At 45.7% G+C, this 14366-nt stretch overlaps 1 protein-coding gene across 1 annotated transcript in view; it reads left to right on the top strand.

Annotated features, from left to right (window-relative positions):
- Positions 1 to 14366, top strand: part of dpy (fibrillin-like protein dumpy) — a 92228-nt gene that overhangs the window by 63853 nt on the left and 14009 nt on the right. Inside the window, exons 104-139 of the mRNA XM_076693291.1 lie at positions 63 to 371; positions 464 to 796; positions 872 to 1171; positions 1264 to 1569; positions 1643 to 1960; positions 2044 to 2367; positions 2438 to 2752; positions 2837 to 3166; positions 3235 to 3537; positions 3614 to 3919; positions 4005 to 4322; positions 4400 to 4726; positions 4805 to 5119; positions 5200 to 5523; positions 5594 to 5899; positions 5997 to 6302; positions 6378 to 6689; positions 6769 to 7080; positions 7336 to 7647; positions 7737 to 8066; positions 8154 to 8459; positions 8531 to 8836; positions 8929 to 9240; positions 9319 to 9642; positions 9719 to 10033; positions 10112 to 10432; positions 10507 to 10806; positions 10890 to 11195; positions 11269 to 11583; positions 11661 to 11990; positions 12064 to 12369; positions 12443 to 12763; positions 12836 to 13141; positions 13214 to 13519; positions 13588 to 13905; positions 13984 to 14307. Of these exons, the coding sequence (XP_076549406.1) occupies positions 63 to 371; positions 464 to 796; positions 872 to 1171; positions 1264 to 1569; positions 1643 to 1960; positions 2044 to 2367; positions 2438 to 2752; positions 2837 to 3166; positions 3235 to 3537; positions 3614 to 3919; positions 4005 to 4322; positions 4400 to 4726; positions 4805 to 5119; positions 5200 to 5523; positions 5594 to 5899; positions 5997 to 6302; positions 6378 to 6689; positions 6769 to 7080; positions 7336 to 7647; positions 7737 to 8066; positions 8154 to 8459; positions 8531 to 8836; positions 8929 to 9240; positions 9319 to 9642; positions 9719 to 10033; positions 10112 to 10432; positions 10507 to 10806; positions 10890 to 11195; positions 11269 to 11583; positions 11661 to 11990; positions 12064 to 12369; positions 12443 to 12763; positions 12836 to 13141; positions 13214 to 13519; positions 13588 to 13905; positions 13984 to 14307 (11322 nt within the window). The remainder of the gene's footprint in view (positions 1 to 62; positions 372 to 463; positions 797 to 871; positions 1172 to 1263; positions 1570 to 1642; positions 1961 to 2043; positions 2368 to 2437; positions 2753 to 2836; positions 3167 to 3234; positions 3538 to 3613; positions 3920 to 4004; positions 4323 to 4399; positions 4727 to 4804; positions 5120 to 5199; positions 5524 to 5593; positions 5900 to 5996; positions 6303 to 6377; positions 6690 to 6768; positions 7081 to 7335; positions 7648 to 7736; positions 8067 to 8153; positions 8460 to 8530; positions 8837 to 8928; positions 9241 to 9318; positions 9643 to 9718; positions 10034 to 10111; positions 10433 to 10506; positions 10807 to 10889; positions 11196 to 11268; positions 11584 to 11660; positions 11991 to 12063; positions 12370 to 12442; positions 12764 to 12835; positions 13142 to 13213; positions 13520 to 13587; positions 13906 to 13983; positions 14308 to 14366) is intronic.

Raw genomic sequence — 14366 nt, 5'->3', positions numbered from 1 at the left:
CATTATTAAATGATCCAAGTGATTCTTAACAAATATATAACCCTTCTATCACTTGTTAAAAGCGGATGTGATAGTAAATCTATGCAACCCTTCACCCTGCGGACCAAACAGCGAATGTCGCGTGAACAACAACCAAGCAGTCTGCTCTTGTCTCTCCTCTTACATCGGCAGTCCACCAAATTGTAGACCCGAGTGCGTGGCCAGCACCGAGTGTCCTTTGACTCGAGCTTGCGTGAATCAAAAGTGCGTCGACCCATGTCCCAACTCGTGCGGAGTAAACGCCAACTGCAGGATTATTAATCACAGTCCCATTTGTTTCTGCAACAATGGATTCACTGGTGATCCATTCACCGCCTGTTTCCCTGCTCCTGGTACGAATTAAAGCTTCAATTCATTCTTATATCTGAAACGCATGATTTATAATTAAAATTGACGATATTAACGAACAATGTTCTCCAACAAGCTCCTGTGGAAACTGCGCCAGCAGTGCCAAGAGACCCGTGTTCACCATCGCCCTGTGGTCCCAACGCTATTTGCCAGAACGTAGGCCAGACTCCAGCATGCACTTGCTTACCAAATTATCGCGGCAGTCCACCAAATTGCCGACCAGAATGTACCATCAATTCAGAATGTCCCAGTAATCAGGCTTGCATTCAGGAAAGGTGTAGAGATCCTTGTCCAGGATCATGCGGTTTTAATGCTCAATGCACGGTGTTCAATCATGTACCCATGTGTTCCTGTATCGAAGGATACACTGGAGATCCTTTCAGTAATTGCAATCAACAGATTAGACCTCGTGAGTAATTGTGTTCCACCATTTATTTCTAAATATTGCTACCGATGTATTATAGTATGAAACTTTTTAAATTAGCCGAAGCTGAGGTAGATTTATGCAATCCATCTCCTTGTGGACCGAATGCTCAATGTGACAATGGAATTTGTTCGTGCTTACCCGAATACTATGGAGACTCTACTCTTGGTTGTCGACCAGAGTGTGTGCTGAACAATGATTGTCCTCGTGATAAAGCCTGTGTCAGGAACAAGTGCGAAGATCCTTGTATCGGTACTTGTGCCAGCAATGCGATATGCAACGTGATCAATCATGTACCCATGTGCAGCTGTCCAGTTGGTTTCGAAGGGAATGCATTCGCATACTGTCATCCCCATGCAGGTATATTTTAGCATTTTGTATTACCACTTTGGCAGTCAAGTTTCAAAAGACTGAATAAGATTATATGTTTATACTTGATGATTTCTTGATAGTCAATCTTCTATTTACTCCGTGCAACCCATCACCTTGCGGACCTAACAGCCAGTGTCGACAAAACAATGACCAAGCGATCTGTAGCTGTGTACCAGGTTACTTAGGAAATCCGCCAAATTGTCGTCCAGAGTGTATAGTTAGTTCTGAGTGTCCTCTCAACCAGATTTGTAGTAATCAAAAGTGTAGAGATCCTTGTATCGGCTCGTGTGGCGTAAGTGCCCGTTGCACAGTAGCAAATCGCAATCCTATATGCCATTGCCCTGAAGGATTCACAGGAGATCCGTTTGTTAGATGCATTCCACTTCGTAAGTTTCCTTTATTATCACGCAAATATTATTTAGCAATGATACTCAATTGTTTAAATAATAAAATTTATAGCACCAGTACCACCAGAACCCATAAACGTTTGCCAGCCATCACCTTGCGGACCCAATGCTCAGTGTCAAATCTCAGGAAACTCACCCTCTTGCACCTGTTTACCCGATTTCATTGGAACCCCGCCGAATTGTAGACCTGAGTGTATCAGCAACAGTGAATGTCCTAGCCATCAAGCGTGTATAAATCAGAAATGCAAAGATCCTTGCATTGGATCCTGTGGGACAAACGCTCAGTGTCGAACAGTCAGCCACACTCCAATGTGCTACTGTGATATAGGATACACTGGTGATCCGTTCACCCAATGCTTCATCAGGCCCAGTAAGATTTTTGGAACACTATTATCTTCAGAATTTCAGAATGTATCCATTAGACTATTCGATAATGTCATTTATCATTTCTAGTCGAAGACACCACGATGAAAGTGAATCCATGCTTACCTTCTCCTTGCGGTCCTAATGCACAATGTACCGAAAGAAACGAGGCAGGCTCCTGCACTTGTCTTCCGAGTTACCTAGGAAATCCTTACGAAGGATGCAGACCAGAATGTGTCCTAGACTCTGATTGTTCGCCCATTCGAGCTTGCATCGGTTCGAAATGCGTCGATCCTTGTCCAGGAACTTGTGGAACCAATGCTGAATGTCGCGTAATCAACCACCGAGCGTCTTGTTCGTGTTATCCTAGTTACACCGGTGATCCTTATCGATATTGTTCCATTCAACCAGTTGGTAAGTCTAGTTACACCCTCAACAACCCATTGAATATCGAATGTTAAAATTAATCAAGAATATTTCCCAGATTCTGATATCAGTGTCACTGATCCATGTGGCAATGCTCAATGTGGACCGAATAGTCAATGCAGGGTAGTAAATCAAGTGGCAGTTTGCTCTTGCCTACCAAATTACATGGGTACACCTCCATCTTGCAGACCAGAATGTGTTACAAGCTCGGAATGTCCCTCTGATAGAGCATGTAAGAGACAGAAATGCGAAAATCCCTGTCCATCTTCTTGTGGACAAAATACAGAGTGCAGGGTGATCAATCATACACCCCTCTGTAGTTGTTCGAGAGGATACACTGGTGATCCTTTCACCGTCTGCTTCCCCATTCCGTGTAAGTAACATGACTCGTTTTATTTTGTCTAATTTAGTAATTAATAGCCACGATAAGATAATAAATTATAATCAACAATTTTAGTAACACCGCCTGGTCAAAGCGACGTCATTTCAAAAGACCCATGCATTCCATCTCCATGCGGTGCTTATTCAGAATGTCGGGACATTGGTGGAGTACCATCTTGTTCCTGTTTACCCCCGTACACCGGAAGTCCGCCAAATTGTCGTCCTGAATGTACCATTAACTCAGACTGCACACCCAATCAAGCTTGTATGCAACAAAGATGCAGAGACCCTTGTCCTGGTTCGTGTGCATTTCAAGCTCAGTGCAGTGTTATCAATCATGTACCAACTTGTACTTGTCCTCCTGGTTACACCGGAGATCCTTTCACCAACTGCTTCATAGAACCACGTAAGATTTAACCTTCTTCTTTTCGAAATTGCAAGTTTCAATTCCGTGCTAACATCAAGACGTTACAGTTCGTCCAGTCGAAATTGATCCATGTGCATCTTCGCCTTGTGGATCGAACGCTCGTTGCGACAATGGCGTCTGCAGCTGTTTGCCAGAGTTCTTTGGTGACCCATTTTCTGGCTGTAGACCAGAGTGTGTCCTAAGCAACGAATGTCCAACCACGCGAGCTTGCGTTCGAAACAAGTGCGTTGATCCTTGCACCAGTGTTTGCGGACTGAATGCTTTGTGCAACGTGTTCAACCACGTGCCCATGTGCAGTTGTCCTTCGGGAATGGCAGGAAACGCTTTCGTGCTATGTTCTCCCGTCCAAGGTAATTGAACTATTTGAATACAATCGAAAAGTCAGGAAAAGGATCGTTATCATAAATATTCTTGAATCGCTTTTAGTAACAACGGTTAGTGACCCTTGCAATCCATCGCCATGTGGACCCAATAGCCAATGTAGACAAAACAACATGCAAGCTGTATGCTCCTGCATAAGCGGATACATTGGTGCACCACCTACTTGCAGACCTGAGTGTGTAGTTAGTTCAGACTGTCCACTAAACGAAGCGTGTACCAATCAAAAATGTCAAAACCCCTGTTTCGGAAGCTGTGGTGTTAACACAGCGTGTAATGTCGTTAACCACAATCCTGTATGCACCTGTCAAGAAAGAATGACCGGTGACCCATTCGTCAGGTGTTATCCAATGCGTAAGGATTAATTTTTTAACTTAACGTCGAAAGATTACTTCATTTAATTCCGCTAAGATTAATAAGATTTTTCTGAACTTTGAAGCTGAGAGACCACAACCACCAATCGATCCATGTCAACCATCCCCCTGTGGTCCTAACGCACAGTGCCAGGTGGTCAACGATCAACCATCCTGTTCGTGTCTTCAAGAATTCATAGGATCACCACCAAACTGTCGTCCCGAATGCGTCAGCAACAGCGAGTGTCCTAATCAACAAGCGTGCATCAATCAGAAATGTCGAGATCCTTGTGTAAATTCCTGCGGTCTGAACGCGGTTTGTAACGTTGTTAGCCACACACCAATGTGTGCTTGCACGAATGGTTACACAGGTGATCCGTTTACACAGTGTGTACCACAGCAATGTAAGAATCTTTACATTTTGAACGTTCCTATTTTTATAACGGATCAAGATATTAACATGGCATTTGCATATTTCTAGTCGACGTTCAAGTCAGTAGACCGGATCCCTGCACCCCATCGCCGTGCGGTGCAAATGCGATATGTCGGGTGCAACAAAATTCAGCTTCCTGTTCTTGTCAGAACGACTACATCGGTAACCCTTACGAAGGGTGCAGACCTGAGTGCACCCTCAGTTCTGACTGTCCATCCACTCAAGCTTGCATCAGGTCCAAGTGTAGAGACCCATGTCCTGGAACTTGTGGTCAGAATGCTCAGTGTTATGCGATCAATCATGCAGCTACCTGCAGTTGCTTTGAACGATACACTGGCGATCCTTTCGTCTACTGCAACCCTATGCGAGAACCACGTAAGACAATATTCGATGAGAACGATCTAAACGCGAACAAATGATCAATCAGATTGGTAATCGATAACCTTTTTACAGTGCCTGAACCTAACGTTGTCAATCCTTGCGAACCATCACCCTGTGGACCCTACAGTCAATGTAGACAGACAAACGGTCAAGCTACGTGTTCCTGTATGCCAAATTATATTGGAACACCCCCTAATTGCAGACCAGAATGCAGTGTTAACTCTGACTGTCCACTGACCCTTGCATGTAGGAATAATAAGTGCGTTGATCCTTGTCCCAACTCTTGTGGTCAACAGAGTACCTGTAGAGTCGTGAACCACAGTCCAGTTTGCAGTTGCAAGCCAGGGTTCACTGGCGACCCATTCACCTACTGTTTCTACAGTCCACGTAAGCACAATGTTTCGACATTTATGTTGCTTCAATTGCCGAAACATTTGAGAAAGATAAAGTTAATTGTACCATTTTAGCCACTGCTGTTGTCGAAACACCGGTTGATCCCTGTATTAACTCACCTTGCGGACCAAATTCTCAATGTCGCGCCATCAATGGTTCTCCCTCGTGTTCCTGTTTGGTGAACTACGTTGGTGTTCCACCAAATTGCCGTCCAGAATGTGTTACCAACACCGATTGTCCCAGAAATCAGGCCTGCATACGTGAGAAGTGTCAGGATCCCTGTCCAGGATCCTGTGGTTTGAACAGTGTCTGTATTGTTCATAATCACGTTCCAATTTGCACCTGTCTGGAGGGATATACAGGAGATCCTTTTAATATTTGTCAGCTCAAACCAATGCGTAAGTTATCTTTCTTTAAGAAAGATAAAACCTAGACAGTTTTTTTAATCGAATTATAATACTTAAACAGCTGTCGAAGAACCTGTGACAGACCCATGCAGTAGTTCTCCATGTGGACCAAACGCTCGATGCAACAATGGCATTTGCACTTGTTTACCCGAATATTTTGGAGATCCATACGTTGGTTGTCGCCCTGAATGCGTGCTCAGTACAGACTGCTCTAGCGAAAAAGCTTGCATCAGGAACAAGTGCGTTAACCCTTGCCCAGGAGCTTGTGCACAAAATGCTGTGTGCAATGTCATCAATCACACGCCTATGTGCAGTTGTCCTCCACAAACTAGTGGAAACGCCTTAGTTCTATGTTCGCCTATACGAGGTACACATTACTTTCCTGTTTCTTAAACGTCGGTTATATTTCATAGTCAATATCATATTTTAAGCGTTTTGATAATTTTGAAATTATTGAATCGCAGTGCCCACAACGACTAGACCATGCAATCCATCCCCCTGTGGTCAAAACAGCATATGTAGAGAGGTGAACGACCAAGCCGTGTGTACATGTGTCCCAGATTACCTTGGAACACCACCTTTATGCAGACCAGAATGTACAATTAGTTCTGATTGTCCTAAGAGTCAAGCTTGCGTAAACCAGAAGTGCAGAGATCCGTGTCCAGGAACGTGCGGTGTTCAGGCAACATGCCTGGTGGTGAACCACAACCCCGTGTGTTCTTGCCCAGAGCGTTACACAGGGGATCCCTTCGTCAGATGTGAAATGATCAGTAAGGCGACGAACAAATAACGTTGTAGATTATATATAGGTCACTTGGTAACGATGGAAATGTACTTTTCCGTAGAAGAAGTAATAGTGCCCACGAACCCTTGCCAACCGTCACCCTGCGGCCCGTACTCTCAATGCCAAGTGGTAAATAACATCCCGTCCTGTACCTGTCTGCCCGAATACGAAGGAAACCCGCCCAACTGCAGACCCGAGTGCATCTCAAGCTCCGAGTGCCCCAGCCACCAAACGTGCGTTCGACAAAAGTGCATGGACCCTTGCCCAGGTCTCTGTGGCGAAAGTGCAGAGTGTTACGTGACTTACCACATAGCCAATTGTGTCTGTCCGACCGGTTTCACGGGCGACCCATACACGCGTTGCTCAGTAATAAGTAAGGAACCGGAGAATATAAAGCGTGCTCGTAATTATTTTCGTAACAAACTAATCTTTGTAATTTTTCATTGTTCTAGTTCGTGACCCGGAACCCTCACCCTGCGCCGAAGGTGTTTGTGGCACAAACGCATTGTGCAGAGAACGAGACGGTGTCGGGATATGTTATTGCCCCCCTGAATACATTGGCAACCCTTACGTAGGATGTAGACCCGAGTGCGTCATTAACCCTGATTGCCCGTCCAGCAAAATGTGTGTCAGAAACAAATGCCAAGACCCATGTCCTGGAACCTGCGGTCAGAATGCCGAGTGCGCAGTCGTTAACCACCAACCCCTCTGCAACTGTAGACCCGGTTTTACTGGGGACCCATTTGTCATATGTACCATGGATAGTAAGTTGAATCGATTATGCCCGAAACTAAGTCTAATTACATTTTTCTAAAAATCTGAAACACTTTTATTCGTCTAATTGCTAATGCTCGTGGGTCAAGTTCTTTTGGAATATTGTTTCGACATCTTTGTATTTAATTTAGAGTTATCAAGTTCTCAATGAAGTCTAGCGTTGACAAAATGTCAGAACAGTACTCCAAAAGAACAGACCTTACGTCCTCAAGGAAATTATTAACGAAATGCACCTTGCTCCTCAGTAATAGTCCCGAAAGAGAACGTCTGTAGCCCGTCACCCTGTGGACCCAACAGCCAGTGCAAAGAGGTATCTGGTCAGGCTGTATGCTCCTGCCTGCCCACCTACGTTGGCACTCCACCTGCTTGTAGACCCGAGTGCGTAGCTAGCTCCGAGTGTCCCACCCAACTTGCCTGCCAGGATTACAAATGCGTGAACCCGTGCCCGAGCCCCTGTGGTTTGAACACCAAATGCATTGTGATTAATCACAGTCCTATCTGTAGTTGTATGCCAGGATATAGTGGAGATCCCTTCACCACTTGTACACCAATTCCACGTAAGAACAATGTTTTACCAGTCGCACATAATATTATAATTGTTTGCACCAGTAAGATGAAGGTTAACGAGATTCGTCCCAATTTTTAGCTGCTATGGTCCCTGGACCAGTGGAGAAAGACCCGTGTGTACCATCACCTTGTGGTAATTTCGCGCAGTGCAGGAATGTCCGTGGTTCGGCTGCTTGTAGTTGCTTAGGAGGCTACATTGGTCAACCACCCAACTGCAGACCCGAGTGCACGATTAATTCTGAATGTCAGAGTGACATGGCCTGTATAAATATGAGATGCAGGGACCCTTGTCCTGGTTCCTGTGGCTCCGGTGCCGTTTGCGCTGTCGTTAACCATATTCCCGTGTGTAACTGTCCCGAAGGTTTCACCGGGAATCCATTTACTCTGTGTCAATTACTTCTAGCTATACGTAAGAACGCATCACTCTCTTCTGATCTACCGTACCGTATCAACACGAAACCTGTAGAATATTATTACAAGTTATTTGCCTTTACAGCCGCTCCAGCACCAGTAGAAGACGAATGTACCCCATCACCCTGCGGTCCCAATGCAGAATGCTCGAATGGCGTTTGCATCTGCCTGGCAGAATTCCAAGGGAACCCGTATCTAGGATGTCGACCCGAGTGTGTCCTAAACTCAGACTGCTCTCGTGACCGAGCCTGTTTGCGTAACAAGTGTATGGACCCCTGTCCAGGAACTTGTGGTATCAGTGCCATTTGTACAGTTATCAATCACGTCCCAATGTGCAGCTGTCCTGGGAACATGACCGGCAACGCGTTTAGTCAGTGCACCCCTCTGCAAGGTAGTCAATCATCTGCTGCATACCGTTTCTTACCAAAGCAAAGAATAACTCCATGATTTTATTTTCATTAGATATGACACCCGTCAATCCGTGTAGCCCAACACCCTGCGGACCTAACAGCGAATGTCGCGTTGTGAATGGTCAGGCAGTTTGCTCGTGCATCAGAGGATTCCTAGGAAGCCCACCCACGTGTAGATCCGAGTGCATAGTGAGCACAGATTGTCCGCAAAACGAGGCCTGTAGTAACCAAAGGTGTATCGATCCCTGTCCAGGAACTTGCGGAATTGAAGCCCAGTGCCACGTTGTCAATCACAATCCCATATGCAGTTGCCCATTGCGATACACCGGGGACCCATTTGTCCAATGCATGCCCTTCCGTAAGAAATCACTGCCTTCTTAAATAATTCATCGAATGTGAAGATCATCAGCTGTTCCATGTACGCAGAAATGACACCTTTGTTTATTTCAGTGGAAGAACCAGTAGTAGACCCTTGCCAGCCATCACCTTGCGGTCCGAATTCCCAGTGTCAGGTCATCAACAATTCACCCTCGTGCTCGTGCATGCCAGAATTCACTGGCAGCCCACCAAATTGTAGGCCCGAGTGTGTCAGCAACAGCGAATGTCCTAGCCAGTTAGCATGTATCAATCAGAAGTGTAAGGACCCTTGCATAGGATCCTGTGGAGCTAGTGCCAATTGTCACGTTGTCAGTCACACCCCAATGTGCACCTGTTTGAGTGGTTACACTGGTGATCCGTTCACTCAGTGTGTCTTCAAAGATCGTAAGAATATTATAATTTGAAAACGTTTATTCGCCTACACCTTGATATAATATGAATCATGAACATTCGACTTTACAGCTACAAATATACCTACACCTGTCGATCCCTGCAATCCATCTCCTTGCGGTTCTAATGCCATTTGCAAAGAACTGAATGGCGCAGGCTCGTGCACCTGTCTTTCAAATTACATCGGTAACCCCTACGAAGGATGCCGACCAGAGTGCCTCCTGAACACCGACTGTCCTTCGAATCAGGCTTGTATGAACAACAGATGCAGGAATCCCTGCCCTGGAACTTGCGGTCGCAACGCTGAATGTCACGTTATCAATCACTTGCCGGTATGCGAGTGTTATCCTAGGCATACAGGCAATGCTTTTGTCCTCTGTTTACCTATTCAGCCAGGTACGTTTTATACTCCTGAAAAATGAGACATTTTTTTCAACTTTAAAGACAATATCCACTGGTTAATGCTTTATAGAAATCGAGCAATCAATCAGCCGTCCTTGCAATCCATCTCCCTGCGGACCTAACAGTCAGTGCAGAGCAATCAATGGACAATCAGTTTGTTCCTGTCTACCCGAATTCATAGGCAGCCCACCAGCTTGCAGACCCGAATGTACAGTAAGCGCCGAGTGCGCTTTCAATCTTGCTTGTATCAACCAAAAGTGTAGCGACCCTTGTCCTGGATCGTGTGGTTCCCACACCAGGTGTGAAACGATTAATCATAGAGCAATATGCTCCTGTCAGCCAGGATTCACTGGTGATCCATTAGTTTCCTGTTTCGATATACCAAGTGAGTCTCAGAGTATATCTACTAAATTCTGATTTGTTTTAAGAGAAAATAGATTTAATTTTTAAATGTTCATTGTAGTGGACAAACCTGTACCTGTACCATCGTACCCATGCGCGTCCTCGCCATGTGGACCCTACTCAGAATGTCGCAACATAAATGGACAGGCCTCGTGTGCCTGTTTAGCAGATTACATGGGTACCCCACCAAATTGTAGACCAGAGTGCATAAGAAATTCAGAGTGCCCTAGCAATCAGGCTTGTATTCAGAAGAAGTGTCGTTATCCTTGTGAAGGAGTCTGCGGTGTAGGTGCTCAGTGTTCAGTAATCAATCACACTCCAATCTGTACATGTCCTGAAGGATTCTCTGGCGATCCTTTCGTTAGATGTTCATTTGCTCCAGGTATCTATCGTTCATCAAATCCTTCGTTTTATTTTCATACTTTAGATACTACTTGTAACATTCCATTGATCTAGTACAAGAAGAGAGACCAGTGGATTCGTGTGCCAATTGCGGAGCTAATACCCAGTGCCTCAATGGAATTTGCACTTGTTTATCGGAATACCAGGGAGACCCGTACTTAGGCTGTCGTCCAGAATGTGTTCTGAACACAGACTGTTCCAGAGACAGAGCCTGCATTATGAATAAATGTAACGACCCTTGCGATGGAACTTGTGGCCAGAATGCTGTGTGTTCTGTCGTTAATCATATTCCAGTTTGCACTTGCCCTCCAGGAACATCCGGAAATGCATTTGTAGTTTGCTCTCCTCTTCAAGGTATAATTGAATCATTGATATTTTAATTGCATCCAGTTATATTATACAACGTTTAATTCACCATATTTTCCATCTGTGAACAGTATTAACACCTAAAGACCCGTGCAACCCCTCGCCTTGCGGACCTAACAGTCAGTGCAGAAAGATAAACGATCAAGCTGTTTGCTCTTGTATTCCTGGTTACCTAGACACACCACCGAATTGTAGACCCGAGTGTATTCTCAGTTCAGATTGTCCATCAAACATGGCCTGCAACAACCAGAAATGCATAGATCCTTGCCCAGGTACTTGTGGAATCAGAGCCGACTGCGTGGTCGTGAACCACAATCCTATCTGCAGTTGCTCTCCCGATCTGACAGGCGATCCCTTCTCGATGTGCATTAGAAGACGTGAGTATTTCAATATTACATTAAAAATTGATTAGTAATCATCAAACTCACATGTTTTTGATCGCCCCTACAGCGGAAGAACCACAAGTTCTGAACCCATGTGTCCCATCACCGTGCGGTCCAAACAGTAGATGCCAAGTCGTAAACAATTCACCATCTTGCTCGTGTTTGCCCGAATTCCTCGGATCTCCTCCAAATTGTAAACCCGAGTGCATCAGTAACAGCGAATGCTCTACGCATTTGGCATGTATCAATCGGAAGTGTCGTGACCCTTGCCCAGGTTCCTGTGGTGCAAACGCCGAGTGCCGAGTGATTAGTCACACACCGATGTGTGTCTGCTCCTACGGTTTCGTTGGTGATCCGTTTATACAATGCGTTTCAAGACCAGGTAAGCGATGCTTCAGTGTTAATGCTTCCATTCGAAAAGATGAACGAACATATAACAAGAATCAAACGATTCCCTAGCTATGGAAGGCACTCAAGAGAAACCTACTCCGTGTGTACCAACACCCTGCGGGTCGAACGCGATGTGTAACGAACTGAATGGCGCTGCATCCTGTAAATGTCTTCCCGATTACATCGGCAATCCCTACGAAGGCTGCCGACCAGAGTGCATCATCAATTCTGATTGCACAGCCGATCAGGCTTGCGTTAACTCCAAGTGTCAGAATCCTTGTCCAGGATTCTGTGGCTACAACGCTGTCTGTCAGGTTGTCAATCACGCTCCACTCTGCACTTGTCAATTCAGTTACACCGGTGACCCGTTCGTTCAGTGTAATGTCGTCCAAGAAGCACGTAAGTCCTCGGGACTTGAAGATTTCGAAGATGATCGATTGTTAATCAATATCTAACGTGAACGTTCTTTTAGCGAAACCAGCTGATCCTTGCAGTCCATCGCCCTGCGGTCTGAACAGTCAATGTCGCGTATCGAATGGACAGGCTATTTGTTCATGTTTGCCCACGTTCGTCGGTACGCCACCATTCTGTAGACCAGAGTGTACAGTTAGCTCGGACTGTGCTACAAATCGCGCTTGCAAGAATCGTAAATGCGTCGACCCTTGTCCCGGAATTTGCGGTATCAATGCGAGATGCGAGGCGATCAATCATAGTCCGATTTGCAGCTGCAACGTAGGTCATACCGGTGATCCGTTTGTGAGATGCTTTAAACTTCAACGTGAGTATCTCGTCCTGAACCTTCAGAGTTAATTCCAGGGAATTCGATTCATAACAGATATATCTTTCTTCAGCGATGACTGAAAGTGTAAACCCATGCGTCCCATCACCATGCGGTCCCTTCTCTGTGTGTCGTGTGCTTGGTAACACGGAATTGCCAAGCTGCACGTGCATGGACAATTACATAGGAACTCCACCGAACTGTCGACCAGAATGTACCATCGATTCCGAGTGCACCAGCAACAGAGCTTGCCTGAGGCAAAAGTGTACGGATCCCTGTCCAGGTTCCTGTGGCACTGGAGCTCAGTGTTTAGTGGTGAACCACATGGCTGTATGTACATGTCCAAAAGGATACACTGGCGATCCGTTTGTCAGTTGTTTCTTAGAATCACCTCGTAAGCATTTATTATCATATCTGTACCGCAAGCAGCTGGTTCGAAACTGTTTTAATAAATTCATCTCTGTAGCATCACCACCAGTTCCTCAAGACGCCTGTAACCCCTCGCCATGCGGATCGAACGCACTGTGTCGCAATGGGGTGTGCTCTTGTTTGCCTGAATATCACGGTGACCCGTATTACGGATGTCGTCCGGAATGCGTCCAAAATCCAGACTGCCCACTAGACAAAGCTTGCAATCGCAACAAGTGTTTCGACCCTTGCGTTGGCGCTTGCGGTCAAAGCGCCGAATGCGTGGTAATCAATCATACCCCCATGTGTAACTGTCCGGATGGCATGTCAGGAAATGCGTTCATCGCGTGTTATCCAGCCAAAGGTAAATATTCAGGAATAAAAATGAAGTCTCGAATATGCGACAGAATACAGACAAGTGTTCTTAACTTTACAGACCCAGTGGTAGTAGAACCTTGCAACCCGTCACCTTGCGGTCCCAACAGTAGATGCCAGGACATCGGTGGACAGGCAGTTTGTTCGTGTGCCCCTGGTTACATTGGAAACCCTCCCGCCTGCCGTCCAGAGTGTCTCGTTAACAGTGATTGCGCGTTAAACGAGGCCTGTGTGAATCTAAAGTGTACGGACCCATGTCCTGGATCTTGCGGAGTATCGGCCCGTTGTCAAGTGGTGAATCACAACCCAATTTGCAGTTGTCCTCCTGTATTCACTGGTGATCCGTTCGTGCGATGCTTCCCCAGACGTAGGTGTCCTTTATTCTAGTCTCAGATGGTCCAATGGCAACAATTCAATTGTTTATTTTTTTTAAAGCGGAGGAACCCGTTCAACCAACAAATCCATGTCAGCCATCCCCGTGTGGACCGAACGCAGACTGTCGAGTGAATAATAACTCTCCATCCTGTTCTTGCAAGGCAGAGTTCGTTGGAACACCACCAAATTGTAGACCCGAATGTATCAGTAATAGCGAATGCAGTGGCCAATTGGCGTGCATTAATCGCAAGTGCCGAGATCCTTGTCCAGGTTCCTGTGGCGCTAACGCAGAGTGCTATGTTGTAAACCATATTCCATCTTGTACTTGTATGAGGGACTTTACAGGAGATCCATTTGTTCAGTGCACAGCTAAGCAACGTGAGTGTTCTAGCAACGACTGCATCAAGTGCAGTGATCGAGTTTAATCGAATTTAATAATTCTATTGTTCCTTTTAGCGGAGCCAATGATTCCAGCACGACCTTGTCAACCATCCCCCTGCGGAGCTAACGCCATTTGTCGAGAACAAAATGGCCTTAGCTCTTGCACCTGCTTGCCCGAGTACGTCGGCAATCCTTACGAAGGATGCCGACCAGAATGTACGATTTCTTCGGATTGTCCTTCGCAGTTAGCATGTATAAGATCCAAGTGCCAGAATCCTTGCCCCGGTTCTTGCGGTGCCAACACCAACTGTCAGGTCGTTAATCATCTACCTGTATGCACTTGCATTCCGCAATACACCGGTGATCCGTACGTCAATTGCATGTACAAGATACCAACACGTGAGTAGTGATGTATTAATTTTTTTCCCTGCTAGTTTGAACAAATTATTAAAAATCAA

This window comes from Osmia lignaria, chromosome 3 (genome assembly GCF_051020975.1).
Source record: "Osmia lignaria lignaria isolate PbOS001 chromosome 3, iyOsmLign1, whole genome shotgun sequence".
NCBI classification, from domain to species: Eukaryota; Metazoa; Arthropoda; class Insecta; order Hymenoptera; family Megachilidae; genus Osmia; species Osmia lignaria.
This window is presented reverse-complemented; position numbering and strand designations above follow the sequence as displayed.